General features: G+C 39.4%; 1 protein-coding gene across 1 annotated transcript; it reads left to right on the top strand.

Annotated features, from left to right (window-relative positions):
• The first annotated feature begins 1,692 nt into the window (after positions 1 to 1,692).
• LOC129776780 (beta carbonic anhydrase 1) lies at positions 1,693 to 7,087 on the top strand. The gene is made up of 4 exons (XM_055782620.1): positions 1,693 to 2,045; positions 2,109 to 2,344; positions 6,124 to 6,396; positions 6,458 to 7,087. Exons 2-4 carry the CDS (start codon positions 2,252 to 2,254, stop codon positions 6,857 to 6,859), a joined length of 768 nt encoding a protein of 255 aa, XP_055638595.1. The 5' UTR covers positions 1,693 to 2,045; positions 2,109 to 2,251; the 3' UTR covers positions 6,860 to 7,087.
• The last annotated feature ends 6,573 nt before the right edge of the window (positions 7,088 to 13,660 follow it).

Here is a 13,660-nt window from a genome sequence, read left to right as displayed (position 1 = left end):
AACGACAAATTCATTTTCTTACCTTCACAAATCAGTAAGTTGATTTACAAAGTAAAAGATTCAGATTTATAACAAGAATAACTTAAAAACTGTTTCACACAAAAAGCCTTCTGCACGCTAGAGATGATTTTTCCAGAATGTCCAGAATTTTTCCACACGAGCTTGCTGCGATCGTACGCAAACAATTGATCAATGGTAACTAGCTCGATGGTACCGTAACATTTTTGTTGCGTGCAAGTTTCTGTTCAACGTCTTGCTGGATTTAATGAATCATGAATTATTTCAGTTCAAATAAATTGATTGTTTATCAATTAACAACCTTCAAAGTCATGCTCATTAGATAGAGAACTGAATCATTCATCTTTCCGCATAATTCATAATTCACTTGATCGTGACAGAGAAAAGTTATAGACTGAAACGTGAGCATGTGTCAATATAGGAAAATATACAGAATTTTGAAAATCAAAAAAAGTTGTTCGAATAGAGTTAACGAAGTTATTCAATAGAGAAATATTTTACCTATCTTCCAGCCATAATTTTATTGATCGGAAAAGGGTCTGAGAAAAGTTATAGGCCAAGTTGTATGGGAGAAATTAATTATTTTAAAGGAAATTGAAAAAAAGTTATTTGAAAGGACCGAAAACACATTCTCGAGATAGTACTTATTCGATAAAGAATATTTTTATTTATCTTTAGCCAAATTTTCATTGGTCGGAAAAGGGTCTAAGAAAATTTATAGGCCAAAACCTATACAACTTGCATGGGAAAAATTAATAAATTCAAAGAAAATTGGAAAAAGTTATTTGAAAGGACCCAAAACACATTTTCGTGAGCTAATGAGCATGATTTTGAGGGTTGTTACTTGATAAACAATCAATTTATTTCAACTGAAATATTTCATTATTCATTCATTCCAGCAAGACGTTGAACAGAAACTTGCACGCAACAAAAACTTTTATCCACTAATTTCACAAAAGTCCGTAAAGAAGGAACGCGGAAACGAGAAATCTCGTGAGCGGTCCGTAAAGTGTTAAAAATCATGAACGTTACAGAGAATTTACAGTTAACGACAACGTAAAAGGAAACTGGATTTATAAAAATAATACTAATACAGCTTAGTTGAATTTAGTTAACTTTTAGTTAACGCTAAAACACCTCTTGGGTGAAATTTCTATCTGCCAAACGCTGCCGGATCGTTACAGAATCAAACCATTTTTGAAACGAATGGTGACTGAGGATAAAAATTGAATTACTTACGACGTCAAAAACTGAAAAGTGTCGTGATAAAGATAGGATATTATCACTATGAGTTACTATAAGCTTTGGCCAATAGAATTGGAATATTATTTCATCAGAATAGAGCCACGCGACATGCATTCATCGATTAATCACCAGAAGCTCCGGGAACATGATTGGCTGGTTCATATGCATTCACCTTTTAGTCCGGACCTAGTACTAAATGATTATCACCTGTTTCTGTCTATGGCGAATGTTTTGGGAAAATCGCTTCAAGGGCGATCACTTTTCTCTAATTTAATATGGTTAACATTCATAGCTGTCCAACGCTTCATCACCCTCTATGCTCATAGAACGAAATTGCATCAATGCCCCACGAAAATCCGGCAGCAGCTATGTGGATTGATAACATTCGATTGATAACGAGTTGTTTCAGAAAAACTCGTTTCGTTTACACCAATTAGTGGTCTTCGGGTGTGAGAATCGATCGGTCGATCTATTGATTTTCAGCGGTGAACAGTTTTCCCTCGTTGCTGGTTCTGTAACAACTGTGTCTTAGGCGCTCAACAACATTACTCGATACGGCAAAGAGCATTTCTGTTCCATTCGACCGATCGCATAGAGAAAAAGTTTACGCGAACGAATTGATATGACGTAATAAGAGTTGCCTCAGTCTTTGTTTCGCGCCGCTACCGTCATCTGTTTACTGCTACCAAGAAGCACGTGCGTCGTGGTGTGTCGGTGGATGAACTTGTACGTGTGCGGATTGTCTGTGTTTACAGTTGATTCCTGAAAAGTTCCAAATTGAGGTATGTTTATTAAAATGATAATCGAGACCGGGTTTGTTTAAGTTTATTGTTCGACCATTTCAGCAACACAAAACACTGCTGTTCGAAGAATCAAATGCTATCGTGGAGATGCCATCGACCCATTTCTGTAGCAAGCTAATATATTCTGTTTCTTGCTAGTTTTGTCTGTGTTGCAAAATTGGAGCAAGTAACATCAAGCCTCAGTTATGGAGCGAATATTGCGAGGAGTAATGCGTTACCGGAATACTACCCGGGAGCAAATGGTGAAGGAGTTTCAGAAAGTGCGAGATAATCCGCAGGTGAGTGAATATTGATGTTGTTATCTGCTAAGTTGAAGGTCAGTGCATGTGTTGACTTTACAAACAGCGGTTTCCCAGTCAATGAAGATGGTTGTGAAGCGTGACTTGCGCAGATTGAGCCCAACAAATAGGGTAGTTCTAAAAAAAATTAATATCGTTGCGAATGGCGACATAATAATTGACTATAATACATGTATTTTGACGTAGGACTACGTCTTTCATTTCGTTATCGGGGTGTAAGTTCAAAATTTCGAAAACGAGAAAGTGACGCTGGAGTGCAAGGTTTTGAGCGTTAATACTTCTTTACCGGCTGAATGGAGCGGTTTAATAATCAATTCATTCGAAAGATAAAATATCAAAGAGTTATGTGATTATCACTTATTAGTCCAAAAAATCGTTTCAATATGTGGAGGCGATTTGGCGTAGTGGTAACATCCGTCCTCCTCACGCTAAGGTTACGAGTTCAATTCTCACTCCCGACATTCTACAAAAAAGAAAAAAAATAGAAGTAAAGTGAAAAAAATAATCTTTTCAATAGCTTAAAAATTGGTTTGAAAACAGGCTATCGAAATCATAACAATATAGCTTATTGATGATTATTGCTTTTGTGGTGATCGAAATGTGTTCCCGAACACGGACGCAAAATCAAGGCACCTGGAGAAACCGTCATCACAAATACATGCAGGCTGTGATTTATTTTACTCGTTTGCGAATGCGCTCAAGCAAAGAGAGATTCGCGCATTCGGTTCCGGTGATGTAATCGTACCCAAGAGCATCAGTTTCTGTCTGCCATACAATTGAAACTTAAATTTCTGCATTACTCGAGTATTAATCAAGCAAATGAAACCAAATTTGGCATATTGAGGTTTTAGGGTGCAATAAATGTTTCTATGGTGGTTAGACACTCCTCCCCCTCTCTTAGGGGGGCTGCCATACAAATGTAACACAAATTTCTGCATTACGAGTTAATCAAGCGAATTAAACGAAGTTTGGCATGTGGAGTTTTTAGGGTGCAATAAATGATTCTAAGGTGGTGAGATATTCCTCCCCCCTCTCTTAGGGGGGTAGGGGACTGCCAAACAAATGAAACACAAATTTGAAAAGAGGAAAACTCGAGAAAGGAATTGTCCGATTTAGGGCTGTCTTCATTCTATCATATTTTCTGTATCAAACATTTATTCCATGTAACGGAGCAACATGTTATTTGCAAGTGGATTAAAAATCTTGCACGAGAATTGTGTCTGAAAATAATCTGATATTATTAGGCTGTCAAAAAAGTCCTGCGACAAAAACAGGTGGTAGTCACTTGGTGCAAGGTCCGGACTATACGGTGGATGCAAAAGATCCTCCCATCCGAGCTCCCGGAGCTTCTGGCGCGTCACCAAAGAAGTGTGTGGCCTGGCGTTGTCCTGATGGAAGACAATGCGGCCTCTGTTTATCAAAGATGGCCTCTTCTTCATGAGTGCTACCTTCAAGCGGTCCAGTTGTTGCAGTACAGGTCCGAATTGAGTGTTTGGCCATAGGGAAGCAGCTTATAATAGATTATTCCTTGACAATCCCACCAAACACACAGCAGAACCTTCCTGGCCGTTAATGAGGGCTTGGCCACGTTGTCGTAAGTGACCCACTTTTCATCACCAGTCACCATCCGCTTCAGAAACGGGTCGATTTTGTTGCGATTCAGCAGCGATTTACATGCGTCGATACGGTCAAAGATGTTTTTTTTGCGTCAACGTGTGTGGCACCCATACATCGAGCTTCTTTGTGAATCCAAGCTTCTTCAACTGGTTAATAACGGTTTGATGACTTATCTCTTGGCCGATGCTACGGCTGCTACTATGCCGGTCTTTCTCGGATAATTCAGCGATTTAGTCGCAATTTTCGACGACAGGCCTTCCGGAGCGTGGCGCATCTTCGACGACCTCTACACCAGAACGAAAACGTTGAAACCATCGTTGTGCGGTGGAAATGGAAACTGTATCGGGTCCATAAACTGCACAAATTTTATTGGCAGCTTGAGATGCATTTTTGCCTTTGTCATAGTAGTACTGTAAAATATGTCGGATTTTCTCTTTATTTTGCTCCATATTTGCGACACTATAACACACGAACGACTTAACCAAACTAAACACTGTCAAGGACTATATTATAGCGCGCAAAAATACCTTTCCAACAAGCTATAGTATGACTCGATGCAGTGAATACAACTAGAACTACGCGCTTACAACGACACCTCGCGGAAATACCGCAGGACTTTTTTGACAGCCTAATATAATGTCGAGTTTTGGAAGAATTACTGAAATTTTATAGTTAAAAATAATTTTAACGGGTAGATTAGAAGATCAATCAATGAACATTTCTGCGATTGGACCCATTAACGTGCGCTTAGTAAAAAATGTGGATGTGATAACGAAAAATAAATTTTGGGCGGGACGAAGTTTGCCGGGTCATCTAGTTATGTAAAAAACTTCATCAGTTGCTTTCGCAAAATTGCGTGGTTTTTTCTGGACCACCAACAAATTTGAAATAGTGGACAATTTCATACTCATACTCCTCATTGAGAATAGATTCAGATGCAATTTCAAACAAATGATTACAGAGCCAGTGGTAGCCCTACGTCTACCTTGCGGTTATATCACGTATATAACCCACTTCTGGTTTTTTTGTTAACAATTCCAATGCCCATCTTTATCAATGGCACTAACGTTCGTAGAAACATTTCGCGCGTCTCAACGTAGTTGCGTCATTTTAATGTTTTAAATTTTTATTACCTGCGAGGGCAGTCCGATAACTTAGCCTACAAAAAAAAAAAAAAAAAAAAATTGGAAAAGTGGCAATTTATTTCTCAACATAGTCTCCTTTTAGTTCGATACACTTGACCCAGCAATGCTCCAACTTCTTTAATCCATCCGAAAAATACGTTTTCTCGAGGTCTGCAAATTAGGCCGTGGCGCCCTCCTCATTCGACTCAAATTTCTGCCCGGCGAGTGACTTTCTCATGTTTGGAAAGAAAAAGAAAGTCGCACGGGGCCAAATCTGGAGAATACGGTGGATGGGGCAGCAGTTCGTAGTGCAACTCGATCAATTTGAATTCCCTTTTTTTTTAAATCCGCGGACACGCCCGCTTCTACACACGGTCAAAAGAAAACTACGAGTCCGATTCGGCTGATATTTTGACAATAGCCATTTACGAGAATGTACTACACGATAAGTAATCTCTCTTGCAATACTGACACCATCGGGCGATGAGACTAAGTACTTATTGGACCTCCTCGTAGTTGAGTTTTTATGCCAAATAACACGCGTTGAATATATTTTGAATGGCAAACTTTAGAACACGTTTGAACAAAGTGCAAGTCGGAAGAAATTCATTTGACGAAAAATCTCCAAACCAAACCAGACCAGTTCCTATATAAAATCATATATGTCATATATGTCGCGAATCGCAATGTATTCAATGTATTCAGTGGTTCAAAAAGCTTGAAAGTAGTAATTTTAATGTGAGAAATGAGAAACGTGGAAAACCAACGAAAGTGTTTGAAGACTATGACCAACTTCAACAATAACTCGCAGAACAATTAGATGTTAATGAATCAAACGTTTCTCGTTGTTCAAATGCCGTCGGGAAGATCCTGAAGGTTGGAAAATGGGTCCACAAGATTTTTCTTAATCGTATCAGCTTATGTGACATTATGACATTATTTTGACATTATGAGACAAAGGGTGTAAGGAATCTTCATCATTTATTGATAGGGAACATTAATATTCATCTTTCACAGCCCAAGGCGGTATTCTTCACTTGCATGGACAGTCGGATGATTCCCACAAGGTATACGGATACCCACGTTGGAGATATGTTTGTGGTGCGAAACGCCGGAAATCTTGTACCACACGCAGAACACTTCCAGGATGAGTACTTTAGCTGTGAACCGGCTGCTCTGGAGCTGGGTTGCGTAGTCAATAATATCAAACACATAATCGTGTGTGGTCACAGTGACTGCAAGGCTATGAATTTGTTATATCAACTGCGGGATCCAGAATTCGCCTCGACAGTATGTCTCTTTTCTAAGTGCGAAGTTATGATCAGTACTGTGAAACCGTGTTTCGTTTCAGGAAAACCGTCGTATATCGCCACTCCGGGCGTGGCTCTGCGAGCATGCGAACACCAGTTTGGATAAATTCCAGAACTTGAAGCAGGTTGGGCTGGATAAACCGCTGATATTCTCATCGGAAACACCGCTGCGCAAGTTTGTGGCGTACATCGATCCAGAGAATCAATTCGCCATCGAAGACAAGTTGTCGCAGGTGAACACGCTGCAGCAAATCGAGAACATCGCTTCGTATGGGTTTCTGAAGCAGCGACTTGAATCTCACGATTTGCACATTCACGCTTTGTGGTTCGACATCTATACGGGCGATATCTATTTCTTCAGCCGAAACATGAAACGGTTCATTCCAATCGACGAAACAACAATCGACCGGATACTGGACGATGTTAGGCGGTACTATTCGTGATATTTGTGAAGTGTTTTATTGTGAATTCCTTTAGAAAAGTATTTTAGAAGCTTATTGGCACACACTGACAGGAATGATAATGTGAATTGGATGGAATTCAAAATAAGCGTGATGATATGTGTATAGAAGTTTTGTGGGGTTATTTTAAAGTTTTGGATGAACATATTGAACATAAATGATAGCATTAGAATGTGTTGTTGTTGTAATAAAATGTTTGTTGATAACGTAGGTGTGAATTAATCATGTTATTAATTGCATTATTGTTTATTGTTGTTTAAAAATCCATTTGTTTGTGTGCTCAGAGTAACGTGAGAAAACAGTAGTCGCGTTAGTTTCTATTTTTCAGCTCCCTTCGCCTTTGGGAATACAGCGAGAGTTAAGTGCGATACACATACAACATCTCGTCAGCGCGAAATCAACGGAAAGGAATGACATGTCGAATATTATTCCATGGAAATCTTATGTCATCCAATTCACACACACCAACATAAACGTCGCCAAAATAAGTTCCAGAGAATAGTTGACGGGACGGTGACGGTGACGTTGTATGTGTATCGCACTTTAATCGTTGTTAATTTGAGTTGGTGACATGTCTTCACATCTTGCAGCAGATCGTACTTACAAATGGCTCCATCGGAACAGAACACTTTTACCAACAATTTTCAATGAGAAACGTCACGCGCTTTCTGAATCGAAATCCCATAAAGTAATTTCCTCAACTAGTCTTATTCTGTGGTAAAAAGACGGGTGGGTAATGTCGGGGACATAACCGGAGTGACGTAGGACTATACAAAGGGGACAGCTTTTGTTAAATATATATTTTAAATATATTGTTTTATTTTCTTCTCCTACGTGAATACCTACCTATCTACCTGAAAAATGGATTAGTTTACTGTTTACTCTTTATGAACATGTTGATGGTTCTGAAAAGAACCTTTGGTGTTGTGTTTTTGTTATCACTCGATATCCCCATCTTGTTCGGTTAAACCTTCTTGTTTAGCTATTGCGTTTGCCACTCGCCACAGCTTTCACAGTTGGGAAATTTCTTCCCATCCAGCTTGTGACATGTTGTTCAGTAAATTACATTTAATGCGACGTGCCGGAGAAACACTTTGCCACTCACTGAAACTAATTGTTGCCTTGATGAGCGCCGAACCGAAGCTGCTCTGTTCTTGATGCGGGGTTTCTGATTGTCGTGAGCAGCTTTGCAAGCCAACTCGAGCACTCCGACGGCCGAAACTCTATAATCGCTGTTAGATATACTGGTGCTCCGGCACCAATCCGTTCGGCCTAGTTACCCTTACGGAGCAATCAGTGAATGCGACCAACAGGGAACTGGAGACCTGCACGGTTCGAGTGAGACTATGCCTTTCCCTTTACTTGTCCTCCTTTGTTATATCCACGATGCCGATGCCGTACAACCACACGGGTTTACGGTTTGAAAGAAAGTACTATAGCGGTACACAGTCACAGGATAGAGACAAATCGGCAGACTCAGCCAGAGGGGCGAGTCCAACGAGACGAACGAATGAGCGTTAAAAGGGAGCGATGGCAAAAAAATACATTCATTACGATTTGTTCGCTCGTTGGATTCACATGCAGGCTAAAAAGGGTCCTTTTCAGGATCACAAAATTATCTTCAATCTGAAGAGTTTATTGTTTTGTTATCACTCGATATCCCCATCTTGTTCGGCTAAACCTTTCTGTTTAGCGATTGCATTTGCCACTCGCCACAGCTTTCACAGTTGGAAAATTTCTTCCCATCCAGCTTGTGACATATTTTACAGTAAATTACATTCAATGGCACGTCGCATTACCACCACTCAGTATCGGATTGGAGGTAATTTTAACCTGTAATTGAACATTTGTGATGACAGTGGTACAGTGTCGACTTTCAATGTGGGGTCATAATTTGGACCCCGAACTCTATGTTTACAAAAATGTCCAACTTAATATGTCGCATTACAGGTCCGTCCAATTAGCTAAATGTCGAGATAAGGGTAAATTACTGTACTTTCAATCTAGAAGCAATTTAAGAATTAGTGAAAATCAATAAGCTCAGAACAACTGCCAAATTCACATACTCATCAGATCCTGGCAAACGAATTATGAAAAAATCAATTTGTGTTTTATTATTATTTTGGATATTATTTTAGAAAGCATTGAACTGTATTTCGTAAACTCTTTTTTGAAAGGTTTAATGGCCCTGATAAGCGCCGTGTTTTATGGAATGGTTCCAATTTAGAAAACTTAGTATTCGTGGTTTTGAAAAAAACCATTTCGAACGCGGCATCGACCGCCTTGTTCTGGATTTGCCACCAAAGCAGTTTGTATAAAGAACAAACTTTTTTCTTCTGCTACCTGATGCCGTTTTGCGATTGCGTTTGCCACTTGCCACTCGCTGCAACTACCTGTTGTTGTCTTGATGTGTTCTGTTCTGAATGCGGGTTTTCTTATCGTCGCGAGCAGCTTTACCAGCCAACTCGATCACTTCGGCGGCCGAAACTATATAACGCCGGCTAGGTGGACTGGTGCACTGGTACTAACGCGCTCGGACTAGCTACCCTTGCGGGGAACTTCAGATCAACACGGTTCGAGCGGGATTTTGCCTTTCCCTTCACTTTTCCTCCTTTACCATGTCCAGACATGGCTGCTTGGGTTGGTTTGTAGATGTGTTGTGATGCGAACTGATGTGGTGTACGGTTTGAATGAGAATGATCGTTACGGAAGGAAGGAAGGAAGGTCTTGTATTATAGAGACTTTAAACTTTTGCAGTTCATTCGTCTCTAGCCTTGAGAAAGGCCCTTTGAAAACTCTACTCTACTTTACTCCAGCGCTACCACCTCCGCCCTCTTGCCTTGAGAAAGGCACTCGATCCCTCGCCGTCCAGCCCGTCCAGCAACGATGTTGTCCAGTCGGTGTCCACACAAAGAATGATCGTTACGGCAGCGGAGCGGGGATTTTTAAGCTGACTGGCTGGCTCGAGAATTACGCATGTGTGAGACTGCGACCAATGTTTTGTTCATTCTTTTCTTTTTCCTTTCCAATCGCGCTTCATTCTATTTCGCTGCTGCTCTGGTTGCCCGTTTTGGTCGGTACGATTTGAGGAGCACAAAATGGACCAATCAAAAATGGGCACATAGTGCATTTTGACAATGCTTGATATTTCACAATTATTCAATTATTTATCTCAAGAAAAATGAAATGTTATTCTTTATGATACATGCGTAGATATATTTCCTATCAATTGATGCAAAAACCTTTGCGATCTATTGAGAAATGCTCGAGTTATAAGCGTTCCAAATCTTGCATTTTTTCCTACTTGTTAAGTGCCTAGATTTCCATTTCACCCCCTATATCTTCCGGTTAGACGTAGTCCTACGTCAAAAAATATGAAAAACGGGGTTCAAATGACAAAATTCAAAACAAAACATTTTTGTGTGATTTCGCTAATTACCTGTTGAGTAATTTTGTGTACGATGTGAAAAATCTAGCATACCTGTAGTAAACGTCAAACCACTTTGATCTGGTCCCACATGCGAAGCAGCTTTAAATTATAGCTTCACGCTATAATGGGAAAATGGTGTACGGGATGCATAATCTTTGGCGTTTTGAATACTTTGTGTATCGCATGCAGAACTCACAAGCACTTGGTGTTTTCGAACGCCGTGTGCTCAGAACAATATTTAGAGGCGAATGAACTGCAAAAGTTTTAAGCCTCTTAAAAACAAAGAAAGAAGAACAGAACAATATACGGTGGTGTACAGAAAAACAGAGTAGAGGTAGTGGGGGCAAAGCGGTCACGTGGGGTCACCTGCTTGTTTGGTAGTATAACTATTGACTATTGACACCGTATAGTCATCTTATGTTTGAAGAATTTCATGACTTTTGTGCCACCCTGTACTTTAGTGGAGCTGTCGCATGTCAAAATATAAATAAAAACTAAAATCGCTCTCTCGGTAGACATTCGGCCGTAGTTTTGTGCGTTCCGAATTTAACGAATTTCTAGTGAAATTTAATTTATTTGACCTGATATTTTCGAAAAATTAACAGTTTGGATGACTGTTCACATATTCTAGGAGAGGTGAACAGATATTTTGTTCAATTTCCGCGATTTCGCATTTCGTCGTTTGGGGAATTTTCGTTTCGCATTTCGTTGTTTGGGGCAAAGTTGTCAGTGGAGGATTATTACTGACAATGTTCTGTTTTCAAAAACTGATATACCTTATCACCTTCTGCTCTTAAAGGGGTCCCTTTGTGTGGTTTTGACCCAGAAAAAATATGCCACCCCAACCGAAACCAAGCCTCATTATGATAAACGTTATGTGTTCCGTACTACGTTTTTGTACGTATGAGAAAATTTCAATTACGACTCTAGGTGAATAGGCCTAGCTCATTTCATACATGTACCTACTATTTCAATAATGATTTAAACAAATTTGGTCAACAAAACACGCATAAATCTATCTCTTCTAGCGTGATATGTGCGAGTGACCACTTTGCCCCCCACAGGTGACCAATTTACCTCCTCACTAAAAAAAGTTCGATTTTTCAATCTTTTTTCTTAATAATGAAAAACGTACTATTTTAAATCTATATATATATATATATATATATATATATATATATATATATATATATATATATATATATATATATATATATATATATATATATATATATATATATATATATATATATATATATATATAAATGAATTTCTGTCTGTCTGTCTGTCTGTCCGAAGCTACTGAACTGATCGACATGAAGATTGGGGTTTTTGGGGCCGGGGAAGGTTTTCATGATAGTTTGAGACCCCTCCCCCCTCTCTAAGGGGTGGGCTGCCATACAAATGAAACACAAATTTCTGCATTACTCGATATTACTCGATATTACTCGTATTACTTGAGAACTAATCAAGTAAATTAAACCAAATTAGGTATATGGAGGTTTTAGGACGCACTAAATGTTTTCACGGTGATTAGACACTCACCACCTTCTCTAAGGGGAGGCTGCCATACAAATGAAACAAAAATTATGTATATGGAGGTTTTAGGGCGCAAGCTGCCATACAAATAAAGGACAAATTTCTGCATGACTCGAAAACAAATCAAGAAAATACCAAATTTGGCATGCGGAGGTTTTAGGGGACACAAAATGTTTCGATGACGAATATACACTCCTCCCGTCTCTCTGAGGGGGGAGAGGGGCTGCCATACAAATGAAGCATGCATTTCCGCATATTCAGGAACTAATCAAGCAAACGGAACTAAATTTGGCATGTGGAGGTTTTATGGGGAAGAACATTTCTAAGGTGGTTCGATACTCCTCCCCCTCTCTAAGGGGGTCTTCCATACAATTGAAACACAAATTTCTCCATAACTCGAGAACTAATCAAGCAAACGAGCAAAATTTGGCATGTGAAGATTTTAGGGGACACGAAATGTTTCTGTAGTGAATAGACACTCCTCCCTCCTCTCAAAGGCGAGTAGAGGGGAGTGGTCTGTCTTTATTTTATCATATTTTCTGTATCAGACATTTAGTCCATGTAACGGAGAAACATGTTATTTGCAAGTGGTTGAAAAATCTTGAACGAGAATTGTCTGAAAATAATCTGATATTATAATGACGAGTTTTGGTAGAAGTACTAGGAATTTTTTAGTAAAAGGTAAATTCTGCGGGGTCGATTACAAGATCAATGAACAGTTCTGCGATTGGACTCATGAACTTGCGCTTAATAAGAAAACGTGAATGTTCGAAGGTATTGATAACAAAAAACCAATCTTTGGCGGGACGAAGTTTGCCGGGTCAGCTAGTTTTCATAATAAAAACCGCCTACTATCTTGAAATACAATCAGTTGAGCTGCAATATTCTTCGAAGAACGGAAATTTTAGTGGTATGTGAACACAGGAAATGGGCATGTTCCTTAAGGTGACCACAATCCCCCCAGTTCCCCTATGGAGAAGTAGAATGAACCACGAACTGGCGCAACTCTACGGCGAGCCCAGCATCCAGAAAGTCGCCATGGCTGGACGAGAGCTATGGGCAGGACATGTTGCAAGATTGCCGCAGCAATCATGTTTGCAGCAGTCCTGCAAACATAGTGTCCGCATCAAATCCGGTAGGAACAAGAAGGAGAGGAGCCCAGTGAGCGAGGTGGTCGGACCAGGTGGAGCAGGACTTGGCATGAATCGATGCAGCCGGGAGTTGGAGAACTGCAGCCATGTATCAGGTTTATTGGCGAAAAGTAGTGAATCCGATCTAATCTTTCAATAGGATGTTCAAACATTGTAAATGTGTTAGGGTGCTCATACACAGTTTGACCGAAGCCAAATCTTTGTGTCGTATATAATTTGATGAACTTGTACTAATCAAATATATTCGAAACAAAACACGATGAGCAAACATTTAGTTATTGAATCCCTAGAATATTTTTTTCGATCTGTTTTTGAGTGTTGCCACATATACGGATTTTTCTGTAATGATACAGATTTTCAGCATGTCTTTTGACCAAGAATCTGTAAATACAGATTACAGATTGTTGGATATTCATGCAGATTTTATGCAGATTTTGTAATAAGATAAAATATTTTATAAATATTTGATCATTTTACGCAACAATTAACAAACTCAATCGGACATTTCGAACAGAACTGAACTGAACTATTTTTGCTACTTTCAAATGTGTCAAACATAGTAGTGATTGAAACCGTATTTTTTCGCAATATAATGGGAACAAAACAAGAGTTTGGACCCGTTTCGCTACAGAAACTGTGAACTTATTGCGTTGTTGAAGTAAT

The sequence above is a fragment of the Toxorhynchites rutilus genome, chromosome 3 (assembly GCF_029784135.1).
Source record: "Toxorhynchites rutilus septentrionalis strain SRP chromosome 3, ASM2978413v1, whole genome shotgun sequence".
NCBI classification, from domain to species: Eukaryota; Metazoa; Arthropoda; class Insecta; order Diptera; family Culicidae; genus Toxorhynchites; species Toxorhynchites rutilus.
This window is presented reverse-complemented; position numbering and strand designations above follow the sequence as displayed.

Coding starts and splice junctions, on each gene's coding strand:
- LOC129776780 (XM_055782620.1), top strand. CDS start 2,252: ATGGAGCGAATATTGCGAGGAGTAATGCGTTACCGGAATACTACCCGG. Junction 2,345..6,123: donor AAGTGCGAGATAATCCGCAG/GTGAGTGAATAT, acceptor CATCTTTCACAG/CCCAAGGCGGTATTCTTCAC. Junction 6,397..6,457: donor ATCCAGAATTCGCCTCGACA/GTATGTCTCTTT, acceptor GTTTCGTTTCAG/GAAAACCGTCGTATATCGCC.